Raw genomic sequence first — 14046 nt, 5'->3', positions numbered from 1 at the left:
GTGGGGGGGGGCGTCCCCATAGGTTACTTGCCCCGCTCGAGGGAGAGGCCCCCTGGAAAGGACTGTCCCCCGTGGTCAGTTCCGGCCTGGCCCTAGCCTCTCCGGCACTGGGTGTCCTCACCTGTGAAATAGGGTTAAGGGCGCACTGTCACCGTGCTGTAGGGGACTTCCCAAGGAAGGGGGTTCCTGGGCTTCGGTGCCAGTGATGCCGGGGGTACTGGTTCTTATATCCGGGGTCGCCAAATGTCCCTGTCTGCGGGGCCTGGCTGAGTCCCTTTCAACCCCTCCAGTTGCCACACCTCCCCTTTGCCACGAATGCCCGTCCCTTCTCTTTGGACAACTCTCATATCTTATGAGCTGGTATAGCTGTGAGTTAAATCCCTTATCCCAGCATGCTTTGGGCCAGTGTCGGGGGGGGGCCCTGACCCTGCTCCGGAAGTGGTCTGCAGTGTCTGAGTCCCCCTGGCCTGTGAGTTAAATCCCTTATCCCAGCATGCTTTGGGCCAGTGTCTGAGTGGCCCTGGCCCCCGACCGTAGGCAGCTCCTGTCCCCGGCGCCCAGGGCCCGCTCACAAAGTGCCTTCCAGTTGCTCAGGTTGCAGGTGCTCACTGTCCTCAGCGCTCTTGGGGGCATAAAGGGCAGTGGAGATTTTACGTGCGCTCCTCATTCATCCAGCAAATGTCTGCGTGTCCCCTGTGTGCCAGTCCGTGGGACCTGGCAGCGAGCAGCACAGACAAGCCCCGCAGCAGACGAGAAGTGGACTTGCAGACTGGGTGAGAGGTGAGGAGAGCTAAGGAGAACCGCAGAGCGACGAGGGGGGTGTTTCAGTGCTACTGCTTGCTCAGCACGGGACGGAGCTGGAGCCGCTGGCAGGGCAGCAGGGCAGGAGCTGAGCTGAAGAGGGTGCGGGCCAAGGTCAGGGAGGAGAGAGGGGCCCTGCAGTCCGGGGGGCGTCTTGATGCCCTGTGCCCAGGGGGCTTGGCTGCCATGTTGACAGGCTGGCTGGGACAGGGCAGAGGCTGGAAGCCTGCCCAGATGGGAGGTGGCTGCTTCGTATTTAGCCTAGATAACGGTCCCGGGAGGTAGGTCCTTCAAAGACGGGCCAGAGCTTAGTCAAGGTCACACAGCCCTGCCTCCGCCATGGTACTTGACGTGGCATCTTCACCCGCCTCCCGAGACGTGTGGGGCAGCTGGACGCGGGTGTGGGGCAGCGCACTTCTCTTCCACTCAGGCCCCGCTCTGTACGCTTCTCTGGCCCTCCCCTCCGCCTCCCAGCCCCCCATACACTGTCCTTCCTCTCACCACCCCCGCATGTCCCCCGGCCACTTAGGCCTCTCCGTGCCCCTTGCCTCAGCCCTCCTGGGTCTTCTGCCCTTCCTCTGGGGAGCCTATCCCGTATTCCACAGGAGGAACCAGGTGGGCCGGGCAGGGGCTCATTCAAGGCTGTGCAGCAGGTAATGCTGGGGGTGGGATTTGAACCCAGGACGCTCTGTCTAGAGCATGAGCTCCCAGCCCCCAGTACATTGGGCTGCGGCCTACATACTTTGCTTTCCCACAGCAGAAGCCTCCTTCAGGCCCTGCAGAATTGTCCTCGGCCACTTTCCCGGGCCTTCTCTGCAGACCGAGGACCCCTCCCTGGTGTGGGGATCAAAGGGTGCCCGTGTGCCAGCCCCACGCCTGGCGCAGAGCTGTCTGTGAGGCCGCCCTCTTGCTGGCCTCCTCGGGGCGGTGGGTGCCTCTCTCATCCTCTGTCCTCAAGTGCCTGCCTGATGCCCCCCTTCCGCTCGCCCGAGACACCTTCTCTTCCCCTGTTCCTTGTTTCCCCTGCCTGCCTGAACTGCCCCCCGCATCCCCCCCCATGGAGAGCTCCCCCCTCCCTCATGGAGCTTCCAGTCTCCAGCTCCACAAAGTTCTGGGCTCGGATCAACGCCAAGGGTGCAACAACCCGGAACAGGCGAAGGGTCCTGTGAGGGGGCAGGGCTTGCTGAGCTTACAGAGGGCTCAGGTCCCCATTCTGAGCTGCGTCAGGGAGGGCACTGGCCGCCACGGAGCAGGATTCCTTGCTGGACCCCAGCTCTGACCTCTGCCAGTAGAGGGCCCACCCCTCCAGGACCAGTTCTCTGCTGCAGGCTGGCAACTCTGCCAGAGTCTCCTGGCAGGGGAGGGCCTTGTCTGAGGCAGCCCCCCCAACTCTGTAGCCTGCTGGACTGCTGGGAGGGAGGAAAAGGGAGAGCCCGCTAAGAGAAATCTCAGTCTCTGCGAAGAGCCTGTGTTGGGCAGGAGAGTAAGTTCTCGAAGGGGAGATCTGTCCAGAACACGGGAGGTTCTTCAGAATCCAGAGGGTTTGCAGGATGTGGGTTTGTCAGAATGGAAAGGGGCGGTGTCCTTCCTGTCCTCTGCGTGTGTGTGTGCGCGCGTGTGGTGGTGGTGGTGGGGGTCCAGAAAGGGGGATCAAAGGGGCAGGGGAAGATGATCAAGATGGAAAGGAAGACCCGAGGGTGATTTCTGCCTGAAGAGTCTCCCCCTCCCCAGTCTCCTGGTCCTCTGAGGACCTCCCAGGCATGGCTGACTGTCCAAAGGCCAGCTTTGGCTTCTGCAGTCACTCTCCTGTCCAGAATGTCACCTTCCTCGCTGACCCTCTGATGGAATGACCTGCAGTCTGGGGTCCTGCTTGGGTACCACTTTCTCCCTGAGGCCGCCCTTACCTCTGGGGGTGTGACTGTTGCTGAGCCAGGCTCTTCCTCCCATCACACCCAGGCTGGGGGCTCCCACGGACTCACAGGGCACCAGATTGCCTGATGGGGGCAGCGTGGGATTTGGGGGATTAGGGGTGTCCCTGCCCCCTGTGAGTCTGATGTCAGCCAGCTTGTAGCTTTCCACTTTGTTGGAGGAGCTGCACTCTGAGTACCCCAATGCCTGCGACATCGGATGTGGGAGACTCAGCATCCATCCTTCCCCCCTTCCCTCCCAGGGGACCTAGAGAAAGGAAGCCTAGACACCAGGGGGCGCTTTGAAAGTGAGAACTTTATGTAGGAGGGTGGGGCACAGTCGTGCACTGTGGGGTCGCCATCAACGCGGGAAGATGCTGCCGTCGACTTTCTCCTCCAGAATGGTTTCCACGCGCCTCCGCTGCGGGGGAGGAGGTGCTGGGGCCGGGTGTGCGGGGCGGAGGGCGGGCCCCCGCCCCTCCCCGGCCCTTCCCGGGCTCGCAGTCACCTCTCGACGGTCTAGGGGGTCTGGGATCCGCGTGGGCTTCAGCTGCGGCGGCAGGAACAGCTCCAGCCGGAGGGCGGCGCGCGCGGACTTCTGGCGCTGGATTAGGAGCGAGATCTCCTCCGCCTGCGGGTGCCGGGGTCAGGGCGCGGGGATGTTGCGGAGCCTTGGCGACGGGCGGCCCCGCCTCGCCCTCAGAGCCCCCGGCCGGGTGGTCCCCCCGCCCCTGCCTCACCCGCAGGCGGGCGTAGCGCAGTCGGAGAGCGCGGACTCGGCCGCGGGCCTCGGCGGCCTTGAGGACGCCGAGGACCCGGTCCTGGCGCTGCGCGGGCGTCTCGAGCTGCAGCGTCCACGCGCGCGGGTCAGGCATGCGGTGCCCCAGCTCTGCTGACTCACTCGGGAAGACGGAAGCGGCCGCGCCCACGTCCTCCAGCAGGTCGCTGAAGAGCAGGTGGATGGCCTCCAGGCCCTCCGGCTTGAGGGCCCAGCTCGGCGTCGGGGTCTCCGCCTTGGCACACCCCACGCGGGCCCCCGCGCCCTGCACGCCCTTACCCGCTTGCTCCCGCGGGACCCTGCGCGCGGTCCCTTCGCCGGCTCTGGCTGCATCCTCGGGCCCTGCCGAGGGAAGACGATGTCCCGTTGGCGCCCGCTCCTTCGGTCTGACCCGGCCCCGCCGTGGGTTCCCGGCCCCGGCCCCTCTGGACCCCGTGCAGCCCGCCTTAGGGCCCGCACCTCAGGTCTCTGCAGTTTTGCCACATCCTCGCACACGTCCCGGTCAGCTAAGCCTCCTTACTCACTCCTGCATTCCGCTAGAACTTTCGGATCCACCCCCTTCCTGCCCACGGGCTGTTTCTCCCGCACTGGGAAAATGCTGAGACCCCTGAGTTGACCTCAGGCACTACCCAGGGTTGGAGACAGATTGAGGCTGCTCGGGGTGAGGCTAGGAGGACACTTCCTCCCGTGCCAGGACCCTCGCTCTGTCCGTCCCCCATGTCTGCGTAGGCCTCAGACCTCTCTGTCTTAGTGTTAGGGGCTGGAGATGGAGGGGGTGGGCCTTCCTTATATCTTGGGCAGAGGACTCATGCTTTTCTGGGAGATGTGTGTGTGTTTGATGTTGTGTGGGTCCGTTTGTGTGTCTGTGGGAGGTCTCACTTGTGTGCAGCGGAGTCTCAGAGTCGAATGGACAGCTGGCTTGCTGCAGGGGAGACGCCATCCCCCCAGCCTGTCCCACGCTGGGTCTAGATGGAGTAAGGGAGAGAGGAGCCCAGGGAAAAGGTGGTAGAGGGGGAAGGGCCCCCGAGGTGGGAGAGGGAAACACCCCGGAAGTCCCGGTGCAGCCCTGCAGGGCTCCTTTCCTTGCCCGGCCCGGCCCACGGCACCTCAGACCCCGGACCCCAGATCCTGGGCCGGGTCCTGGCCCACACTCGGACAGAGGCTGGCGTCCGCACCCTCCCCCGCCCCGTCCCTAGCGGCGGCGGTCGAGCGGCCGGCCCTTGCCTCCCATTTCCACACCCCATACTTTCTGCCTTCTCGGGTCTGGGCCTCCAACTCAGCCCAGACTCTCTGGGACTTGTTGACGCGGTTGCTCGGCAACCAGGAGGCCCGCCCCTCCCCCAAGCCAACGAGGGCGGGGCGAGCCCTCGGGGAGGTGCGTGGTCAGAACTTCGGTCCAAGTGCAGTGCTCCGAGGTCCCCGGCCAGATGCCCCGCCCCGGGACCTCCCGGCTGTCAAGGACCACGAGGGAGATGACCCTCAGCTTTGACAGCCCGGGTGCGCTCTCTTTCTTTTCTGAAGAGCCCCAAACGCACTCTTCTGCGGGCTGTGGGCCCAGCTTCCTGGCTGGAGAGGTCTTTGCTGGCTAGTTTTGGGGTCAGGGGGCGCAGATCTGAGGAGACCTTCGTGGTTGAGCCCCTTCCCCCTCTTCATGGCCCACGAGGCCTCCCACAGCAGAACTCAGGACTCTTCACCTCTTCCAGGGCAAGTCTGGGGGTTCCAGGGGTGGTGTAAGAACAGGGGTGGTGTTTTTTTTTAGACCATTGGTTTTGTTTTCTTGTTTTAAATATTTATTTATTTTCTTTCTTTTTTTCAAATAAATTTATTCATTTATTTATTTTTGGCTGCGTTGGGTCTTTGTTGCTGCAGGTGGGCTTTCTCTAGGTGTGGAGAGCTGGGGGCCCCTCTTCGTCGCGGTGCGCGGGCTTCTCATCGCGGTGGCTTCTCTTGTTGCGGAGCAGGGTCTCTAGGTGCGCAGGCTTCAGTAGTTGTGGCACGGGGGCTCAGTAGTTGCGGCTCGAGGGCTCTAGAGTGCAGGCTCAGTAGTTGTGGTGCATGGGCTTAGTTGCCCCGCGGCATGTGGGATCTAAGTTCCCCGACCAGGGAGCAAACCGCGTCCCCTGCGTTGGAAGGCGGATTCTTTACCACCGAAGCACCAGGGAAGTCCCCGGACTCCGGTTTTGATTTCTGGGTCCTGGGTCCTAGATTTCTGTAATTTATATGTGCATTTGTTAATTTCATAACATTTTATAACTGATTCACTTAATTGATTAATTCTTTAATTTGTTCATGCACTCATCAGATTATTCTGGATTCAATAATCCATGTACTCATTCCACAGTTGATGTTAGGCCAAAATTAGTGCATTAAGTCCATAATTCGTTAATGTATTGGTGGGTCCCACAGCGTAAACATGCCTCTTCCCTTCATTCACGGATGTGCCAAGGTGGGCATTGAGGCCCATGGATGGTGCCATTTTGGGAGTTGACGACCTGAGTCCCTGAGGGGAGAGACTGTCCTGGCTTTGGGGGTGGTGTCTCAGCTGACGTTCTGGCCTTTCTGAAGGAGGCTGTTGACTGTTGCCATTGTTTTTGGAAGTTTGCTCTGGCCTCCCAGTGAGAGGGTAAGGTTTTTTTTTTTTTAAATACATCTTTATGGAGTATAATTGCTTCACGATGCTGTGTTAGTTTCTGTTGTACAACAAAGTGAATCAGCCACACGCATACATACATCCCCTCGCTTTTGTGGCCCCATATCTCGGGAGCTGGCATGCCATACCCCCGCTTCCCAAAGCTGCATGGAACTGTCCATCCTTCCAGCCCCCAAGCCTTTGCAGGAACTGTTCCCTGGACGCTTCCCCTTCCCGGCCCCGGCTGCTGCAGGGCTTGTGCCTTTAGGGTGAGGCCTGGGCCTTGGGATTCAGCATCACCGAGGGGCTTTTGAAGGCGAAGGTCTATGGGCTCCAGAAGAAGCAGTGAGGGCTTAGGCAGGCTGACCTACCTCCTTCAAGCAGTCCTCCTGGATACACGCAGCCCAGGCCAGCACCACCTCTGGCCCTCACTCTGCGCTCCCACAGGAGTGAGTTCTCTGAGACAGGAGTCTGGGCCCTCCTCTTAGCTTCCCAGGGTCCTGGCCAGGGAGATGCAGCGGGGAAGTGACTTGCAAGAGTGGGAGTTATGGGGGGAGGGGGAGAATGGGCGTACTCTCCTGCAGGAAGGGACTTGTAACTTTCCCTCTGTTTTTGTAGGATTGAAAACCTTTGACGCCCCGCTCCTCCTTAACTCCCAGAGGGCCTGGTGTTGGCATAGTTCACATTCCTGAGCGGAGCTCCTTCCTCCTTCTCTACCCCCCAGCAGCTCCCCTGGGAGGAGAGGTGCTCCCTGTGCCTGGGGCCCAGCCACTGTGAGGCCCTGGGCCACGTCTCCCGCCTGTTTCTGTGTCCAGGATTCATGTGTTTTTCAAGGGCTGATGGGAATGCTGAGATCTAAGAGCGCGCCGATCGACGCCAAGACCTGAAAACTTCAAAATAATATCAATAAGGATTATTAAATGACTGCAAAATTTAACATTATACTGCAAATCTACAATTCTGTCACAGTGTGTAAATATTAGGAAGTTAAAAGCACAAGGAAAAAGTAATATTTTATGAAGAAGCCCAGAATTATGAAAATCCTTTTACTTTTTTTTGCACGCAGGCTTTTCTCTAGTTGCGGCGAGCGGGGGCTACTCTTCGTTGCGGTGTGCGGACTTCTCATTGCGGTGGCTTCTCTTGTTGCGGAGCACAGGCTCTAGGCACACGGGCTCAGCAGTTGTGGCTCGCAGGCTCTAGAGCACAGGCTCAGTAGTTGTGGCTCACGGGCTCTAGAGCACTGGCTCAGTAGTTGCGGCTCACGGGCTTAGTTGCTCTGCGGCATGAGGGGGTCTTCCCGGACCAGGGCTTGAACCCGTGTCCCCTGCACTGGCAGGTGGATTCTTAACCACTGCGCCACCAGGGAAGCCCCATTCCTTTGACTTTTCAACAGCACAACTGGCCTGGTGGCTGAATTCCCTGGGGATGGCTGTTCTGGGTAAGGCTGCTGGCGACTGTGCTTTGATTCCCGTGCCCTACTCCGGGGGGTGTGGGGGGTGGCAAAGCACATGCGGACCGAGGGGCAGCCGACAGTGTGCCATCTGGCGTTGACGGGCTCTGAGTCACTGGGTGCAAGAGTGAGGTGCGTTCACCCCAGTTTGTGGGTGTCACCGGCACTCTGGGACCTGGGTCCTGCCCGGAAGGCCTGTGACCTCCAGGTGTAGCCCTGGTCAGCTGTCACTTGGTACGTTGCGGGCGGAGCCGTGCTCTGTGCCGTCCGTCACGTAAGCTGCGCGTCTTGGGCTGCCGCTGGTGCCCTTGCGTGTTTTGTTTTGCCTGCATGTGACGTGTGTGCTCGAGGTTGTCTTGCTTCGATACAGATGCTCACACGTGTTACCTGCTGCCCCATGTGTAACACACATGTTCTGTGTCTTATCCTGGCCGTACAGGGCTCAAGAGAGGCTGGGCCATTTCCTGGGCCAGGCCCCCTTTGTGGGAACCCTGCAGGGTCCAGGGCTGGGGGCTACCGTCCCCGGGGAGTGTCGTCAGTACCCTGGCCTGGCCCCCCACGATGTGCCCTCATGGGAGGTCTGTCCAGACTGGAACTCACACCCAGCCTCAAGGCAGCCTCCTAGCCCCGCCCTTTCCCCAGGCTGAAGGCCATTAGGAGACGCAGCTTCGTAAACTAGCGGGCAGGTGGGCCCAGGCAGTGGGGGTGGGAGGGGCTGAGGTTGGCTGCTCAGACCTCGGGGAGCCCAGGTCGGGGAGGCTGCAGGAGGGCGAGCCCCTGGGGTTCCCGCCCTGCTGGGGCTCCCAAGGTCAATGGGTTGGGGCTTCGAGCTTTGCCTGGAGAATGTGGTGTGCGTGTGTGCGCTGGGCGTCTGAGGCTTTGATCTGCCTCTTCTCCCGTGTCTACCTTGTGCCTCGCGTGCACCCTAGTGTGGGTTTGCGTGGGTGTGGCCCATGCGTCTGTGGGTCCCTTCGAGTGTCTGTGCGTCCTCTGAGCATGTACCCATGTCTGTGTGTTTACCTGTGTGCCTATTTGGGCATCTTTGTGTGTGTTTTTGTGGGCCTCTGTGTCCTGAGTGCCTCTGCGGATGTGCCCCATGTCTCCACACATGTCCCTGGGTCGACTGCAGTGAAGATGCAGAGATAAGTCCTGTGGGACAGGCTGGGATGCTGAGCCCTAGGGTATCTGCCTGCTCTGTCCTCTCCTGATTCGCCAGGTATCCTAGCGACGCTGCTGCCAGTCGCCTAGCAACCAGGTCCCCATCCTTGGAGACAGATGCTCCGAGCAGGAGCCCGGGCAGGAAGAACGACCCCTTGACTGGGTGGGGCTGGCAGTTCAGCTCAGGGGTCACCCACAAGGCATGTGACCCCAGGGATGGGAAGGAGGCAGCTCCATGTCCTGCTGTGTGGGTGCTGGGGGCCCAGGCTGTGAGGCAGTGATGTTCAGATGTTGTTCAGGGACCCATCAGCCGAGGCAGAGGTGCCCTTGGCGGGTCTTCGGGTGGCAGACAGACCTGGCTTTGAACGCTGTCTCTGCCCCTTTGACGGGTGGCTTCACACGGCTGGGGTGCTGAGGCTTAGTGCCCTTGTTGGCACAGAGGTGACGCGGAGGCCCACGGTTAGGGGTGGTGGGGGTGGACAAGCTTGTGCTTGCGATGGGCTTGGCACCCAGGAGGCACGTGGGGCACACTGGACAGTCCAGACATCCTGCTTGTTTATGAGGCTCTGATCTGATCAGGGCTGGCTGGGCAGGGCCCCAGCCACCCAACCGGCGGCCCCCTGTGGCTCAGCTGCCCTGGGATCCCAGCTGAGGGGTGCTGTTCTGGGCATGGAACTCCGGCTGGGGCAGGTCTGAGTCCGTCCAAGGCCCTGCTTCTGAGTGAGATGCGGCTTCACGTCTGTCTCTGTCTTGTGTGTGTCTCTCCGAGTCTCCGTTCCATGTCTTTGTGTGTTTCTGCATGTCCTTTGTGTCTGTTCTTGTGTGTTTGTCCCTGTGTCTCCACGTGTCTGTTCCTGAGTCCCTGTGCGTCCTTGTGTGTGTGTGTGTGTGTGTGTGTGTCCGTCCACGTGTCTGAGTTCTCATGTGCACCTCTATCCCTGTGTCCATGTGTTCGAGCCTGTCTCCGTCTGGGCTCTGTGGGTCCAAGCCTCTCTGTTGTTCATCTCTAAGGGTGCACCCTGGTCCTTGCGTCTGTCCCCGTCCAGCCTGGGGCCCCCTCCTCCATCCTGCACGGCCCCGCCCCCCTGGAGCCGCAGCCTGCTCCCCTCCCCCAGCTCCGTGCAACCAGGCTGCTGCGTCTGGTCTGGCGTCTGAGAAGGAAAAGGAGCAGCTGCCACTGTGCGGCAGCCGCGGCGCCGTCCAGACCCAGAGCTGAGTCGGGCCGGCGCTCCCAGCCCTGCTCTGCCGCAGGCCGAGGGTTAGGGCCTCCGGGGTCCCAGCTCCCACGGAGGTCACCGAGGTAAGGCTGAGCCGCTGGGGGCTGGCGTGGAGGTGACCTGTGGTGGCCGCGGCTCTCAGGCAGGGGTGGGGAGGGGCAGGAGGAGGCCCTGTGCTCGGTCGCCCTGTGTCCAGTGTTCCAGGTGATTCTGGGTGTGTCTTGGTCCCTTTTGTGTCTGCGTGTGCACGAGGGCAGCTTTGGGCATCTGTGTGCGTGTGTGTGCGTGCTGTGTGTCTGTGAGCCCCCATGGGTGGACACATCCCGCTGTGTAAGCGCATCCCGTGTGGGAGCGCGCAGGCCGGCTGAGACTGTGTCCCTGTGTCTGCACGTGTGCCCCGTCCCCGGCATCCACGTTTGCGTGTCTCCGCGTGCCTGGCGTGTGTGTGTATGTGTGTGCACACGCACGTGCCTCCGTGTCTGTGGCCTGGGGCTGGGTGGGTGCTGGGTGCTGCGCTCACATGTCCCTGTGCCTCCCCAGGTACCGTGGGGCTTTGCGTGCAGGGCGGGGCATGGAGTCCCTGTTCCCTGCCCCGTTCTGGGAAGTCCTCTACGGCGGCCACCTGCGGGGCAACCTGTCTCTCCTGAGCCCCAACCACAGCCTGCTGCCCCCGCACCTGATGCTCAATGCCAGCCACGGCGCCTTCCTGCCCCTCGGGCTCAAGGTCACCATCGTGGGGCTCTACCTGGCTGTGTGCATCGGGGGGCTGCTGGGGAACTGTCTCGTCATGTATGTCATCCTCAGGTAGGCTGGGCATCCCCCCCCCGCCCCCCGTCTCCCACCGGTGGGTCCCGAGCAGCTGCGGAGGGCATGGAGCAGGGGCTGCTCTGGCAGCCTTGGCACGCGGGGATCTCCCACCCCCTGTTCAATTCCTGGCCCCCTGTCACTGGGCAGGGTCAGTCCTGAGGCCCCGGTGGCTCAGCTCCTGAGGGCCGAGGCTCTTGGCTGGGGGAGAGGGAGAGGCAGGGTCCAGTCTGGGTGTGGGAGGAGGCGCAGCTCTGTCCCAGATGGAGCGCCACCCTGACTCCTGAGAGATGACGCTCCATCTGAGCCGTGCGCCAGGCTCCCAGCCAAGCTGCCGCGTGAGGACCTCACGGGCCCCACAGTGATCCCGGAAGGCAGCTCTTGTCGGCGTCGTCCGGGTCCGGTGCTGGGGCAGCTTCACGAAGCCCCTTCCTCAGCTCCGGGGCTCCGTGTTCACCGCTGGTGTTTGGGCCGATTCCAGCATTTGCTGGCGCTCAGAATGGGAACGCTTGTGGGGTCAAGGATGGCAGCCGCGCTGCTGGGGGGACATAATGGGGGATGGTGTGGGGACGTTGTGGAAGGATGGCTGAGACAGTATGAGGGGACAGCATGGGGAAACAAAGTGGGAAGAGCGTGGGAGAGAGCGTGGGGACAGTGTGGGGGACAGCGTGGGGATGGCATGGGGAGGTAGAATGGGAAGAGCATGGGGGGAACGTGGGGACAGGGTGGGAATAGCGTGTGGGGATGGCATCGGGACGGTGTGGGGACACACGCACGCGTGCACACACGTGTACGCATGCACGTGAGCGTGTAAACGCGTGTGCACCCGTGTGGGCGTGCGCATACTGCACCTTGCACACACATCTGTGCGCATGGACACAATACGTGCGAGCACGTACATGTTTGTACATGTATCTGAGTGTGGGCATGAATGCGCGAGTGTGAACGCACACGTGTGCGTGTGGGCACACACGAGTGCTTCCTGTGTGTGTACACACGCCCTTGTGGCTGTGTCCGTGAGTGCATGTGTGTAAGCATGCCCTCGTACATTTGTACGTGCTGGTGTGTGTCGTGTGTGTGCTCAGACAAGGGGCTGCGAGGAGCAGCTGCCCTTCCCCCAGTGCTGACCCCGGGGTACTAGACTCACGTGCCCCTTCGTGGCTGGAGGGTGTGCTATGCGTGAGAAATGTGGGTGGGGGTGGGCTTGTTCCTCCTTCCGGTTGTGAGTGTTTCTCGTGGGGTCTCTCCTCTGCGCGGGGGCATCAAAACCCTCAGAGGCACGTCTTGATCAGAGCGGAGAGGGGAGGTCGTCTTGCCCACGAGCAGTCCCCACGGAGAGTGGTGCCTGGGACCTGCTGTGAGCACGCCGGGCTCAGAGGCAGAACGATGTGTTCTGAGCCGTGGCACGGGGTGGACTGCCTCGGTGGTCAGAAGCACCCAGTTCCAGTCCCGGCTCTTTTTTTACAGGCAACGTTTTAAAAGTAGTTTTAGGTTCACGGCAAAATTGAGGAGAAGGTACAGCGGTTTCTCATATAGTCCCTGCCCTGCCCTCCCCTCCCCAGGCATAATCTCCTCCATTATCCACATCCCCACCAGAACAGTACATTTTCACAACCGATGAACCTACCTTGATACATCGTAATCACCCCAAACCCATAGTTTACCTTAGGGTTCCCTCTTGGTGTTGTACTTTCTATGGTTTGGACAAATATATAATGGCGTGTATCCACCATTACAGCAGCACACCGAATAGTTTCACTGCCCTCAAAATCCTCCGTGCTCTGCCTGTCCATCCTTTCCCACCTCCCAACCCCTGGCAAACACTGATCTTTTTACTGTGCTCATAGTTTTGCTTTTCCAGAATGTGGAATCATACAGTCTGTAGCCTTTTCAGATTGGCTTCTGTCACTTAGCAGTACGCATGTGAGGGTCCTCCATGTCTTTTCATGGCTTGATAGCTCACTCCTTTTAACTGCTGAATAATATTCCATTTTCTGGGTGAGCCACAGTTTATTCATCCACCTACTGGAGGACATCCTGGTTGCTTCCAGGTTTCAGCAACTATGAATAAAGCTGCTATAAACATCCGTGTGCAGGTTTTTATGTGGATATATTTTCAGCTCCTTTGGGTAAATATCTAAGGGTGGGTGATTGCTGGGTCTTATGGTAAGAGCCTGTTTTGTAAGAAAATGCCAAGCTGTCTTTCAAAGAGCTGTGCCTTCTGACGCCCTCACCAGCATTTAGTGGCGTCAGGGTTGCAAATGTTGGTCATTCTAATAGGTATGTAGTGGTATCTCGTTGTTTTATTTTATTTTATTAAAAAAATTTTTTTTTTTTTGGCTGCGTTGGGTCTTCGTTGCTCTGCGCGGGCTTTTCTCTGGTTGCGGCGAGCGGGGGCTACTCTTCGTTGCGGTGCACGGGCTTCTCATTGCGGTGGCTTCTCTTGTTGCAGAGCACGGGCTCTACGGCGCAGGGTCATTAGTTGTGGCGCACGGGCTTAGCTGCTCCGCAGCACGTGGGATCTTCCCGGACCACGGCTCGAACCCGTGTCCCCTGCATTGACAGGCGGATTCTCATCCACTGCGCCACCAGGGAAGTCCTCACTGTTGTTTTAATTTGCATTTCTCTGATGACATAGGTGGAGCATCTTTTCATGTGCTTCTTTGCTGTCTGTATGTCGTCTTTGCTGAGGGTCTGTTAAGGTCTTTGGTCCATTTCTAACCAGGCTGTCTGTGTTCTTATTGTTGAGCATTAGGAGTTCTTCGTGCATTCTGGACAGCAGTCCTTTGTCAGATGGGTCTTTGGCAAATCTTTTCTCCTGTCTGTGGCTGCTCTTCTAGTTCTCTTGACCCACTTTTCCTTTACCAGCTCTGTGGCCTTGAGAAGACCATTTAGATCCTCTGAGCCTGAATGTCCTCCTGTGCAGACTGGGCATCAAAATAGCGCTTCTGAATCTTAAATGAGTTAAAATCCAAGTGAGGAACTTGGCACAGGCATCTGCCGTCATCACTGTCCTTGTTATTTTGTCACGATTAAGGCCTCTTTGAGCTTATTCTTAATCTCTCTTAAGAGGCAGAAAGAAACCCCAGATTCCTTCATGGCAGCTTAATTGACATGGAACATTGTTGTCTCTGGTGTTGCCACCGTCACCACCACCACCATCACCACCATCATCACCACCACCACCACCACCACCACCATCACCACATCACCCCCACCACCACCATCACCACCATCACCACCATCACCATCATCACCACCACCACCATCATCACCATCACCACCATCACCATCAGCACCAC

General features: G+C 59.7%; 2 protein-coding genes across 4 annotated transcripts in view; one reads left to right on the top strand and one right to left on the bottom strand.

Moving 5' to 3' along the window:
* Nucleotides 1–514: 514 nt before the first annotated feature.
* The window catches only part of OPRL1 (opioid related nociceptin receptor 1), a 17176-nt gene continuing 3644 nt past the window's right edge, over nucleotides 515–14046 (top strand). Inside the window, exons 1-2 of one of the 3 annotated variants that reach the window (XM_024750256.1) lie at nucleotides 515–780; nucleotides 10481–10744. In XM_024750256.1, coding sequence (XP_024606024.1) covers nucleotides 10512–10744 — 233 coding nt within the window. In that variant the 5' untranslated portion in view covers nucleotides 515–780; nucleotides 10481–10511. Of the gene's footprint in view, nucleotides 781–10480; nucleotides 10785–14046 lie in introns of those variants that run through there. The other 2 variants (XM_024750257.1, XM_024750258.1) reach the window with 2 other exon arrangements.
* LKAAEAR1 (LKAAEAR motif containing 1) lies at nucleotides 2586–4426 on the bottom strand. The gene is made up of 4 exons (XM_024750162.1): nucleotides 4366–4426; nucleotides 3449–3948; nucleotides 3217–3339; nucleotides 2586–3129 (listed from the first exon to the last, which is right to left on the bottom strand). Exons 1-4 carry the CDS (start codon nucleotides 4424–4426, stop codon nucleotides 3070–3072), a joined length of 744 nt encoding a protein of 247 aa, XP_024605930.1. The 3' UTR covers nucleotides 2586–3069.

Source organism: Neophocaena asiaeorientalis, unplaced genomic scaffold (genome assembly GCF_003031525.2).
Source record: "Neophocaena asiaeorientalis asiaeorientalis breed wild unplaced genomic scaffold, Neophocaena_asiaeorientalis_V1.1 scaffold606, whole genome shotgun sequence".
Classification (NCBI taxonomy): domain Eukaryota; kingdom Metazoa; phylum Chordata; class Mammalia; order Artiodactyla; family Phocoenidae; genus Neophocaena; species Neophocaena asiaeorientalis.
Note: the sequence above shows the minus strand (reverse complement) of the source record. Positions and strands in the feature narration are given on the sequence as shown.